The sequence below is a fragment of the Meleagris gallopavo genome, chromosome 1 (genome assembly GCF_905368555.1).
Source record: "Meleagris gallopavo chromosome 1, MGAL_WU_HG_1.1, whole genome shotgun sequence".
Lineage (NCBI taxonomy): Eukaryota > Metazoa > Chordata > Aves > Galliformes > Phasianidae > Meleagris > Meleagris gallopavo.
In genome coordinates, this window is record NC_139404.1 from 135,551,938 (window position 1) to 135,564,518 (window position 12,581).

The 12,581-nt window shown below is 37.3% G+C and overlaps 1 protein-coding gene across 7 annotated transcripts in view; it reads right to left on the bottom strand.

Annotated features, from left to right (window-relative positions):
* ATP11A (ATPase phospholipid transporting 11A) overlaps positions 1–12,581 on the bottom strand; it is a 117,239-nt gene that overhangs the window by 44,024 nt on the left and 60,634 nt on the right. For all 7 annotated transcript variants that reach the window (XM_085215311.1, XM_085215342.1, XM_085215304.1 and 4 more), the window contains exons 3-5: positions 5,908–5,997; positions 4,139–4,219; positions 644–751 (exon numbers count right to left, since the gene is read on the bottom strand). In XM_085215311.1, the coding sequence (XP_085071437.1) occupies positions 644–751; positions 4,139–4,219; positions 5,908–5,997 (279 nt within the window). The remainder of the gene's footprint in view (positions 1–643; positions 752–4,138; positions 4,220–5,907; positions 5,998–12,581) is intronic.

A 12,581-nucleotide genomic window follows, 5' to 3' on the forward strand; every position in this document is an offset into this window, starting at 1 on the left:
AACCTGGGGATCCCAAAAAAGTATCTATCAGACCTGCTAAATTTTAAATATCATAACAATGACAACTTCATCTGCACACACACACACACACACACACACACAAAAAGAAAAAAGAAAAAAGAGAGAGAGAGAGAGATATTTTATGAAAATAACCCTCAAATTATCAGGAAAAGAATGTAGAAGCATTCAGAAGCCCAATGAAGAGGCTGTGATTTGATGGGAAATGAAGAAGGTATTCTGAATGTGTTTTTCTCTATAAGAAATAGGACAAATTGATAGGGTTGATTGTCATAATTGGGCTTAAGTAAGTTATTAATGTGCATACCCACAGAGAACCGCAAATGCAGAAAAGACAAAAGACAAATAATGAGTGAAACATTTCAAGTTAAAAAATGGAAAACAAAAGCAACAGTTATGAGAGAAGACTTAACAGTGCATAGATAAAGCAGAAACATGTCTAGCTTCTTAAAATACTAAATTCAGAGGCACACAATTAAAAATTAGTTTATTTGAGGTCCATTTCATGAAGCTCATCATGAAATGTAATAAATACATTTTCTACGCTACATTTCTGTGTAATTCTTTTTACAAAAAGTGCAAAATAAACCTGACTCCTAAAGTCTATTAAGTCATAATTACTTACTCTTAATTTTCGGCTTTGCTTTCTAACCAGTTTACCATGTTGAATGAAATGAACAGGGCATTGGTTCATTGCATTGTCAGCTTTATGTCGAAGCCAGTCTTCATAACCCTAAAAAACAGTAAAATGGAATGATGCAGTGATGCACATTTGGCTATAACGACACAGAACAGCATTCTTAACCAAAGCAGATTCTTAACCAAAATAAGGAAAAAAAGAAAAGATTTTCACGAAAATAAATGAAATTGTGGTACAGTCATGTTGCACATATATGAGAAAGAGAATTCACCGTTAAAAGTGGTTAATAAAATTATCTATTCTAATGAAGAAATTCTGATAAATAGGGATGTCTATAATATATGGAACAATTTCTGATGTTTAAGTGATCACCTTTTGTTCACACTCTAACTTTGAGTAAGCACAAAGTATTTATAGAAATTGCTGCTAAAAACGTAGAAGTGTGAAAATCACATTTTGGTAAAGTACGACTCCACATTGAAAGATGACAAAAGTGAGACCATGACTGAAGGTCATATTTCCTGACTGCTGTACTGTTATGTCAAACTTTTTAACCCTAGATACAATCTACGAGTGCTGAAGATCATTGTTTGAAGAAATTTTGCAGATTGCCATGCTGATCACTGAATTATCCTATGAATTGGTGTATTATGCCAACAGTCAAAATGAGTTTCCATTTAAAAGGTCCTGCAACGAGCTAAAGGTTGGAGATGACAAAGACACCAGTGGCTGAGAGAAAAAATACCATAAAATTTTTCACATCTGACTCTCTTAGGTGCATTTGAAAATCCACTGTAGAACAAGAGTATCACTACTCTGGACGCTCTCAGAGATACTTTGGAAAGTCAAAGGGTCTTTAAAAATCTAGTGGAATAGTTGCTCCAGACAACTGGTTTTCACTTTGGCACCTGACTTGGAAAGATGCAACTGCTGTACTATGCACAGCATGTCATAATCCAGACTTCAATAGACCACTGTTTAACTACATTAAGACTACATTAAGTCCAATAACTCAAATCTTAACGGTGTGAAACCACACTAAATTACTAGCCAGTTATGATCGTAACTTTTGCTCATAATCAAGAGCTGAATCCCACTACAGACAATACTCAACTACATATACTTAGCACTGAAAGGCATGAAAACACAACATATTATAGTTTCTTGGAGAACTGAAACAGGAAAAATCTGCATTTAGCATAAAGACAATGAAGATAACCAGTTATCATATTAAGAGACAATCAAAACTACTCTCTGTACTAGGTCTGGCTGGAATTAAGTGAACTTTCTTCACAGTACCTGATACACTACTGTGCTTTGCATTTTGGGTTAAATGGTGTTAGTAACACCCCAATGTTTCTGTGAATACTGAACAAGGGATATGGAGCATCAAGGCTTTCCTTACAACCTCTCCCCTCTCCAGGAAGCCAGTAGCCTGGAGATGGGCAAGGTGGGTGGGAGCTGCCACTGCTTTGAGAACAGACCCAAAACTGACCAAAGGGATATTCTATACCAACGTGGTGTCATCCCCAGCAAGAAAAGCTTAGGGAAAGGAGGAGTGTACATTTGTGGTGATTGTATTTTGCCTTCTGAAGCAAGCACTGAGCGTACCAAAGCCCTGCTTTCCAGGAAGTGGCTGAATGTCTCCCTGCTGAATAGTAATGAATGGATTTCTTTTTTGTGTTTGTTTTTGTTTTTGCTTTGCTTGCATACACAGCTTTTGCTTTCCCTATCAAACCATTATTAACTCAATTGTTGTGTCTTTTTGCCTTCCATTTTCTCCCCATCCCATGGGAGAGCAATGTTAGCTAGATGCTGGCCAGGGTCCACTCACTACACCCTCATTTTTTTTGTTTCTTTGTTTTGTTCTTTAATCATCATAGTCCAGGAGCATAATGAAAGGTAGGTAATACAGAACACCCATGCAGAAGTTTAGAGCTAAAATGGGGAGCATTCTGTCCTAGACACTGTCTTGATATCCAACTACCTCACGAAATTATTCTTTCCCAAACACAGAATATTAATAAGAGACCTTTTTAGTGCTCATGAAAAGTACTAATTCTTTTGAGTAGCCTTGTAAAAGTTGCTTGAAGCCACCTCCCTGTTATGTAGAGAAGTTATTGGTGCCTGAACCCACTGATGCCCATGAAATGGAATTCACTGTGCCACTGCGTTCTCACATTGAGAGGCTGTCCTAAAAGAGCAGTTATCGTTAGATTGGACTGAAGGTAAAAAGCCAAATAAATAATAAAACCATTCTACTCAATATTTGTAATTATTACTTTAGGAGCTCACAGTTTTAGAAACTTCTTTGTGGCTGCAGTGAGATGGTACAGTACACACAAAGATGAAGAGTATTATAGCCACTAGGAGCACCTGTTATAAACTCTCATTCTAGTTCAAATCTAGTAAAATTTTTGATGAGTTAAGTAAGGTTTATGCCAGGTAAGTTATTCTTTGCACTCCTTCAATGGGCCTGAAACTGCCAAAGACAACAAATTCAGCTCTAGCTTAATCAGAGTGCAACGTCTCTCACTCCTGATTAAATCTTGATCCAGACCAAATTTATAGTATCAGAAGCTCTAATAATGCACAGATTTGATAATCATATAAAAGTATTAATATTAATAAATTAAAATATTCAATATTCATCTGAGATTCCATCTACATTTAAGTGTTCACGTTAACTGGAACACTGCAGCATTAGGGTACAGCATGAAAAACTACCAAAACCTTTTCCTTTTGGTAGTACTAGCTTGGAAATGAAATTACAAACCTGTATAATAATACAAACCTGTATTATGCAATTTTGTTTTGTGAAAGCAACTTTTATTACTGTCTTTTATACTCAATGATGGAGCAAGAACTGATTTCTAAAAATTACTTCCATTTCATGGCTTAATTTCCACACTGAAAATGAGAGAATACTGTAACGTCTATTGAATAGTAGTCTTTAGAAAGTACTGCAGCTATCATTATGAACTGTACGTTATCATCAACATATATTGAAGATTTCAGCCAAAATACTTTTTGTTATCTCTTCATTCTGCAGAGGATACAGAAATATAAAAAGAATCAGCAGATTCATCTTACAAGTTTTTCTCATTCTTACTAAGCTCATTTTCAGTCTTTAGGGAAAAAAATGTAATAGGATGTGGACAGCTGCTTAGTAGCAGACAAAAGTCAAATGTACTGAGTAAATACAAGAATGCAGATGATTCCTTTGGGCACAAGAACATCAAAGTTTTAAAATAATTTATAAACTTGTGTTGAATTAATGAGACATCATATAGCAACCAACTTCTACAGCCACACACAAAAAAAATCCAACATAACAACCATTACTCTGTCCAATTTCATCACGATAATTCTTTAGGCATTGCTCTAAGATAGCATAACATAAAAAGACAGGGAGAAATGAAATGCTACACAAATAGAAATTTTTTCCTTATATTTACTTTTGCTAAGAAGTCTCCTCACCTGTTTGATAGCTGTTACAGTAATGACAAATAAAAGTGGAAGTCCGCTTGTAACTGGACTAGTAGGTGTATCAATGATCAACTGCAACAAAAGGAACAAATATATTCTGGTTACATATTCTGGTAAATGTAAGCAGTGAATTATGCAATCAAGATGTTTCAAGTATTCTTTTCACTGGTATGTTACAAAGTACCAAGGAACTTCAACTAAAAAGAACAGTACTTTAATATGATTTTAAGAATATACGTAATACCTAGAAAAAAAAAATATATATAGGCTAAAAAAAGTACAATACTACGACGTCTGCTCTGAAAATAATGCCTCTTGTATGACTGTGTTGGCCCACGATGTCAAGAGGAGGACATTGGTGGTATGGCAGTAGAGGTTGAACCTTCCCACCAATATTCTGTTATATGTCATTGCCATACAACAGATGGCAGCAGAGGGGCACTCTGACACAATGGTGTCTGACATGGAAAAGCATCTGAAGCAAAGATGTGGAACTGAATTTCTCCATGCATAAAAAATTGGCATCGACTGACATTTATCAATGCTTACTGAACTCTGTACAGACCAAACAATTGACAGTGAAGTCATGGGTGGTGCATTTCAGCAATGGCAACAGCAACATTGGGTCATTCTCCACTGGTGCAGATTTTTTATAGGTGCAAAATGCAGGCTCTTGTTCATCACTGGCAAAAATGCATAGCTAATGGTGGTGACTAGCATTTTGTAGTCGAGAATTTGCTCTATCAAATAGTGTTATTGTGCTCTTTGTAGCTGTTGTCATTTCCGTGGAAATAAATATAGGAGGCATTACTTTTGGAGCAAGCTACGTATATTTAGATCACATTCAGATACTAATGACTAGAAATAGATTTTATTTACTTGCAAGAGCTTAAGTATGAGAGAAACTGGAAAGCTAAAGCTTTGGAGACAAAGCTGAGCAGAATCTGAAATCAGATTACTGCTGTTTTCATGTTATACAATGCAGATGTTCTTATATACAAAGAGTAAATTCTGAAATACTGAGCTGTGACTTTTACAATTATATGAGAAAGAGGTAGAATCCAAGGGACAGTTCAGTCTGTAAGAAAATTAAATTATTCCAGATAAATTATTCCAGAGAATCCAAATAGCTCTTCTTTTTATGCTGTCTGGCAAGCCAAGTGATAGAGCCTTTCATTTAATAGATTGTTATTTTTTAATACATTTAAGTGACTGTGAAAGGTTCAGAATGAAGATGTCTAGAAAGCAACAAATTAATTACTGGAGGTAAAAATTACAAAAACAAGTATTTTGGTATTATGCTAAGCAAGCATTAAAGAAGCATCCATACTTTGATTTCTCTACAGGCCCTAATGACAGGCACATGGAAAATTTCTGTAAAGGGATCATTCTCTTATAAAAAATGTAACTTTTAGCAAAACTAACAAAATTTAGTCATCAACATAATTTACAAGAATGGTTTCACTCATCTGGATGCTTATTTACTACAAAATAAAAATTAAAATTCTATTGCATTTAATCAAGAGATGCTATCAAACCAGTGATGGTATCAATTTGTCTTTAGGTTAGATTCACATTTACAACCTGGGAATCGAATAAAACCACTTTTCTCACATCATCAGTATAAAAGCCTAACCAAGCTCAACTATTTACTTCTCCATTCAATAAAACCAGTTGTTTCTTAAATTTTTCTAAACTCCTTGTGCTTTTTTTTTTTTAGGAAGAATTCAGAAACTTATTACAAAATGGGAGTAGCTTACCTGAACAAGAAAAATGATGAGAAAATAGAAGTTAGCTATTCTTCTGAACTGCTCAAACAAATTTTTTGGTATAAAGTTCCAAAATGTGTACTGAAAACAAAGCACAGATTATCAATGCTTCTGAGAGAAATATCATTCACACTCTTTTTTCTAAGAATCAGACAAATGCATAATTCACAATCCACGAGTAAATTGTATTATTTTTGTTACTTTATTTAATAGCTCACTGAAACGGAATTTTAATTGGCAATAATATATTCCTAAAAATCACATCACTTGCGTTATATAGGATTTTCTGAGCTGAGATAATCTGGGTACCAAGGACCTTCTGAACAGTAACAACACTCAGAGATTCAGTTACAGAACAGTTCCTTTAAAGCTAAGAAAAAAAATTTACAAAAACATCCTAGATGCTTAACATTGCTTTTAATTCACTTCCATTTTGAACACGTTACTTGAGGAGGTAGATGGCACTCTGAGCATTAACTATGAAATCACTGCAAATTAAGAACGAAATAAAAATTGCCAGCCTCTGTACCTTGGCTTTGATGCAAACATAGTTCTCAAAATAAACTACTGTTCTGAATGAGAGTGTGTGACTGCAATATTTCTGTACTAACCTTAAAAATAACTGAAATCTCACAGAATGGCTTGGACTGAAGGAGATCTTAAAGACCATCTAGCACCCATCCTCCTGCCATAGGCAGGAACACATTCCACTAGAGCAGGTTGCTTAAAGCCTCATTCAACCTGGCCTTTAATAAAATGAAATATAACCTAGAGAAGGGCAAACAGAATATGTAAAAAATTCAAAGGAAAAAAAAGCGTAAAAGTGTGTGAGAAAGAATCTTGTGACATTGGGTCCCTTCCCCTCCTCTGCAGCAAGTTCAATCTTACTCTTCTTATACAAATCATTCTGTAGCTCCAAAAATTGGATCAGAGCATTGCTTTTTGTAATGTACGTGAAAAATATCATCTAGAACTGTGCGACAAACATGAAAAACTGCTTAAGAAAACTAATGCTGTATCATCTTATTATCCAAATTATCATTTGACACATCATAAACCAACAACTTCAAATTAACATTCATTCCAAAGAAGACAAGCTAAGAAGCTTCTACTAATTATTTGCTCAGACTGTACTGATGCATACTGATAAACAAATTATGTCACAAGTTACACAGCTCCTAAACTTGGCCCTGAAAGAAAATGAAACCAGAGTTACAGAAGGAACCTCTGTTCCATATGCAGATGAAAAAGAACTCCAAGAAGTATGCCTTCTTTGCACATGAAAACCCTACTATGTACAGTCTGGAATCTCAGAACTGCTGAGATTGAAAGGGACCCTAAACACCAACCCCCCTACAATGCACAGGGACATTCCTCAGTAGAATATGTTGCTAGAAGCCCCATTTAACTTGGTCCTAAGCACTCCCAGAGATCTAACTTTAATCTGCTCTCTTTCATTTAAAAACACTGCCCCTTGTTCTAACACTACACTCCATGATAAAACAGCTCTCTCCAGCTTTCTTGTCAGCTCTCTTTTGGTACCAAAAGGCCACTATAATGTCTCTAAAGCCTTCTGCTCTCAAGAATTTTTATGCTTGGGGTCCTAGAGCTGAACATAGTTTTGCAGGTGGGGTCATGCAAGAGTGGAGCAGAGGGAGACAGTCAGCCTCCTTGTCCTGGTAGCCACCTCTTTTTTGGTGGAGTATAGGACACAGCCTTCCAAGCTGTAAGCACACACTGCCAGCTCACATTGTCTTTCATCAACCAGCACCTCAAGTTCTTCTCCTCAGGGCTGTCCTCAATCCATTCTCCACTTGGCCAGTATTTGTGCTTGGGATTGATCTGATCCAAGCACAGGAGCTTGCACAGGGCCTTGCTGAACTACATGAGGCTTGCACAGGCCCATGCCTCAAGGTCTCTCTGGATGGCAACCCTTCCTTTCAGTGTGTCTACTGCAGCACACAGCTTGGTGTCATGTGCAAACTTGCTGAGGGTGCACTTAATCCCAATGCCCATGTCACAGAAAAAATATCCAATACCACTTACAATACAGACCCATGAGGGACCCCTGCTCTATGCTTCTATTTATTTGGGGCTAAAGCCTATACATGCGTAAGAGATGAACAAAATGTTATTCTTTTATGATGTGTCAAAAAATATTTCTGAAGTAAACACTTATACACTTATATAAACACTTGTTTAATAAGTTACTTCAATATTGTATCAGCTGTTTGCCAAAACCCATGCAAACGTACACATAAGAGCTGGAAAGTTAAGTACTCTCATCTTGCAGACAGAATACTTGCATTGGACTGGAATCCTATTCACACTGCCCACTACCCAGTTACTTGCTTTGGCTGCACAATTTCAAAATAAGAGTGGCTAGACTGGATTAGGAGTTTTCCTTGTACAATAGTCCCAGTCATTTAAAGCTCCTGTTGTGATAAGCAACAAGAGAGATGTGATTTGAATCCAGAGAAGGGAAGTCCACCATACGTTTTCTCCCTAGTAGTTAGTGACAGAGCAGAATCGGCAATAAGGTATCTTGTTCTTTCTAATCTTAGAGATACACACATTACTGAGAAGCTTAAATGGTGACAATGATACACAGACAAATTTCAGAACTTTATTATACTGGATTTCAAACATACCAAGTATTTATTCTGCCTATTCTTCTCCAAAGGGAAACTAACTATTTTTTATGGATTTTAGGCAAGAAAGATCACTAAGATGTCTGCACAGACATTTCCCTCCCTCACTCTCCCAACCACCATTAGTTCAGTGCAGTATCTACAAATAGATAATTAACATTTAGCCATCATAATCACGCCCAGAAGAAACAGAGAGGTTGCCAATCAGAACATGATTTATCTTATGACTGTATTCAAGGCAAAATCAAAACCTTGGATAAAAAGACTTTAAAAATGAACATATTGAAATGCATCAGAATACTGTTCTCAGGTAGCAAGCTAATACCATTTATCTTCTTTGAATATTTTCTAGTCATGCTTGCCAATGTGACTTCCATCTACAAGAAGAGTCATAAGGAAAATCCGGAGAACTACAGGCCTGTGCCAGAAAAGGTTATGGAGCAGATCATCTTAAGGAAGACCACAGGGCACGTGTGGGACAATCAAGGGATCAGGCCCAGCCAGTAGGTCCCTCTTTACTAACCTGATCTCATTCTGTGATCAAGCAGCCCACCTGGTAAACGAGGGAAAGGCTGTTAACGTAGTCTACCTTAAACTTCATCAAAGCCTTTGACACTGATTTCCACAGCATTCTCCTGGAGAAGCTGGCAGCCTGTGGCCTGGACAGGTACAATCTTTGCTGGGTAAAGAACTAGCTGGATGTCCTAGAGAGTGGAGGTCAATGGGGTTAAATCCAGTTGGCACCTGGTTACAAGTGGTGTTCCTCAGGGGTCAGTATAGAGGCCTGTCCTATTCAATATATTTATTGATAACCTAGATGAGGTCACAGAGTGCACCTTCAGTAAGTTTGCTAATTACACCAAGCTGGGGGGAAGCGTTGATCTGCCTGGCAGTAGGAAGGCCCTACAGAGGGATCTCAATAGGCTGGATAGCTGGGCTGAGGCCAGCGAGATGAAGTTCAGTCCTGCACTTTGGCCACAACAACCTGAGGCGATGCTACAGTCTTGGGGCAGAGTGGCTAGAAGTCTGTGTAGAAGAAAGGGACCTGGAGATGTTGGTAAATGCTCAGCTGAACATGAGCCAGCAGTGTGCCCAGGTGGCCAAGAAGGCCAATGGCATCCTGGCTCATATCAGAAATAGTGATCTGAATAGTGAGTACACATTTGGGGTTCCAGGTCAAGGGTAGCAAGCATGAAATCTAAGACTAATTCCCAGTGAGAAACACATTAATTGCAGTATTCCTATGTTCAGTCTTATCCGTCAGAAAATAAAATACAGGACCATGAATGGACAAACATATCCAGTCATAAGGTTCCTTAAAAGTAGTTACTTGTAAAACTAGATTTCTGCTACAAAGGAGATCTATGAATCATATATCATATATATGATAAATATTATATCAAAAAATGATATCCTTCATAGTCCTTTATTAATTTAACAATTCTCAGTTTCATCAGATTGAGGCTATATCTCTAGGAACTCCTCTGACAACAGTATCCCCCAGCATTTTGAAGATTATTATATTATATTATTATATATTATTATATTACAAGTTAAAGAAACTAACAGTCTCAGAGAATGTTAGCAAAGAGATGCAAGAGTGTGTATGAGATCAGACATGCTTCACTTTTTCATATACAAAGGGAAGAGAATTAAGTTTTATAGTGAGTGGAACAGTATCAAGTTCGGGCCTGCTTCCTTTCCTTTCCTTCCTTTCTTCTTCTCTGCCCCCTCCACCCCCCTAATGTGCAGACTCCATATAAATACGACAAACTTTACTCTGTACCAGCAGAGAATAAAAAACAACTTAATCCCAGGCTGAGTGGGGAGTTTGGCAAATGACTTCTCTTGGGAGCACAAGAAAGGTTGCAGAGAGCCAATAGCCTGGAAATCCTACCAAGAGGATCATGAAGAGCTAATAGCTATTTCTAGCTCTCTTGAGATACTGGGCATTATCCACAGAAAGAAACCACGTTACCATGCCTATAAGGAAAATTGCATGATGCACTGCATCCTATGACTTCATTCTAAAGGTATTGCTTCCCATTAGCTGGGACTAAGACAAGTCCATTGATGAGATTTGCAACTGACTCAGATTAAGCCCATTTACTCTTCTTCATTGCTAAAAGCACCTGCACCACTCACTCGTAGATACAGCTTGGTAAACCTTGCTATTTTAACCCTTGCAGCATCAGATCTGATCTTCTGCTTCACACTGCATAGCTACAAGTCAGCAGAGTGCCTGGGCACACAGCAGGAGCTCCATGTTACAGCTGCTTTTAGAGCCAATCAGTCTGCCCATGCTAAAAGGCACACAAAATACTCCCATATGCACTTGAGTCTACCTGTCTTTTCTGCACCACAAGGGACACTGAACAAATATTTGTGCTTCACACACACACAGCCGTGCCAGTTTCCACTGTGGGCCTGAGATGCTTTTTTGACTTTCAAATGCCAATGCTTAGGGCTATGTTTGAACTCCTCAACTTAAAGCTGTTTTGTCATGTCCTCATAGCGATCAAACAAATTCTTACAGATAAAAACCATGACGACCTTGGAGAGGTCTGGGACAGCCCAGGTCTCCTGAGTTTCAAGTCGTGGTGGAAGTACTTAAATACTTTCTCAAGCTTCAGAATTAAGATTTCTTCCAAATGTAGCACAACAATAAGAACAGAGCTCACTGCCTCCAGTCTTTGTGGTTTTATAACAGGATGCCAGAAGTGAGCGCTGCATGGAAGTGAGCACAAATTTCTGCTGAAAGGAGGAAAAATTTCAACAGCATCCTCTGAAAAATGCCAGAATTACTTAATTTTATTTAACTATTAGTCACTGAGATTGAGATGACTCACAATTAATCAGATTAGCACTGAAAGGAACTAAGATTGTGCTTTCAGCTCAGAGGACACTCAATATGCAATATTATTGTTTCAGGCTATTCTCATACAAATCAGTGTTTGGATCAGTGTTTGAAGAGAAGCCCCAAGGAAACAAGCATGCAACAGACAATAGTATTATTTGTGAAACTAAAAATGGGAGCACTTCTGGTCAGTGAATATAGCCATATAGCATTTCAAAGTAGCAAGTGATAGTATTATTTTGCCATCTAAAATTCACTGCATTGCTTCTTAAAAAGCAACAAAAGAAAATAAAGCTGTACTATAAGTCTGCATTTCATAATTTCATATCATAACTTAAATTGAATGAAATCTTTATGCAAAAGCAAACTCTTCAAGTAACAGTTCTTCTTCTACTGTAGAATCAGCCTTGCATTTCAGGGAATCTCAGCCTACTGCTTTCAGCATCAACCTTTTGGAGGCTTGGACTCCACTGCTTCCAGTTATGCCAGTGCACAAGTATCTTTCGTAGCTGTACAAACTTCCCTTCATGAAACTATGACACGAAAGTTTGAAGCTAGACAGGCTCACTAAAGCAAAATGCAACCTACTGATTACCCACAGACTGAAAACAACAAAATGCTTACCCAGAGTTTCTGTAAAGCTCTCTAACCCAGCCTTTTCTATGGGTGGTACAGAAAAAATGTCATCTCCCTGCAGAGTGTTCCCAGTATTTTTGTCAGTTTGACACACTGGAAATTCGATGTTCCTTCACTCAGATTATATCTATCTTGGAATCTTTAAAATCTTTTTTTTTTTTTTTTTTTTTTATCTCTTGTGGTTCATTCTGCATGTTGTCTTTAAACCAGTAAGCAGCTCCAATTAAGCACATTCTCAGAGAATTCCCTACAGCTCCCACCAATTTTTTTTTTTTATGTACCTTCTTTGTTCAAAAAAGGCAGTTAGTCTTTAGTTCATTAATTCAAATAGAATTGAAACTGTAAACCTCTATTTTGTCTACAAATGAACAAAATCCTGGAAATACAGCAGTTCTATGAAGATACAGAAGATAACAAATCAACAGTAAGGAAATGGAACATTGAAAATTACTAGAAAATAAAACAAGAAAAAATTAGGTGTGCTACTGTGTAAATCTATAGCTAGCCTACACACTGAATGG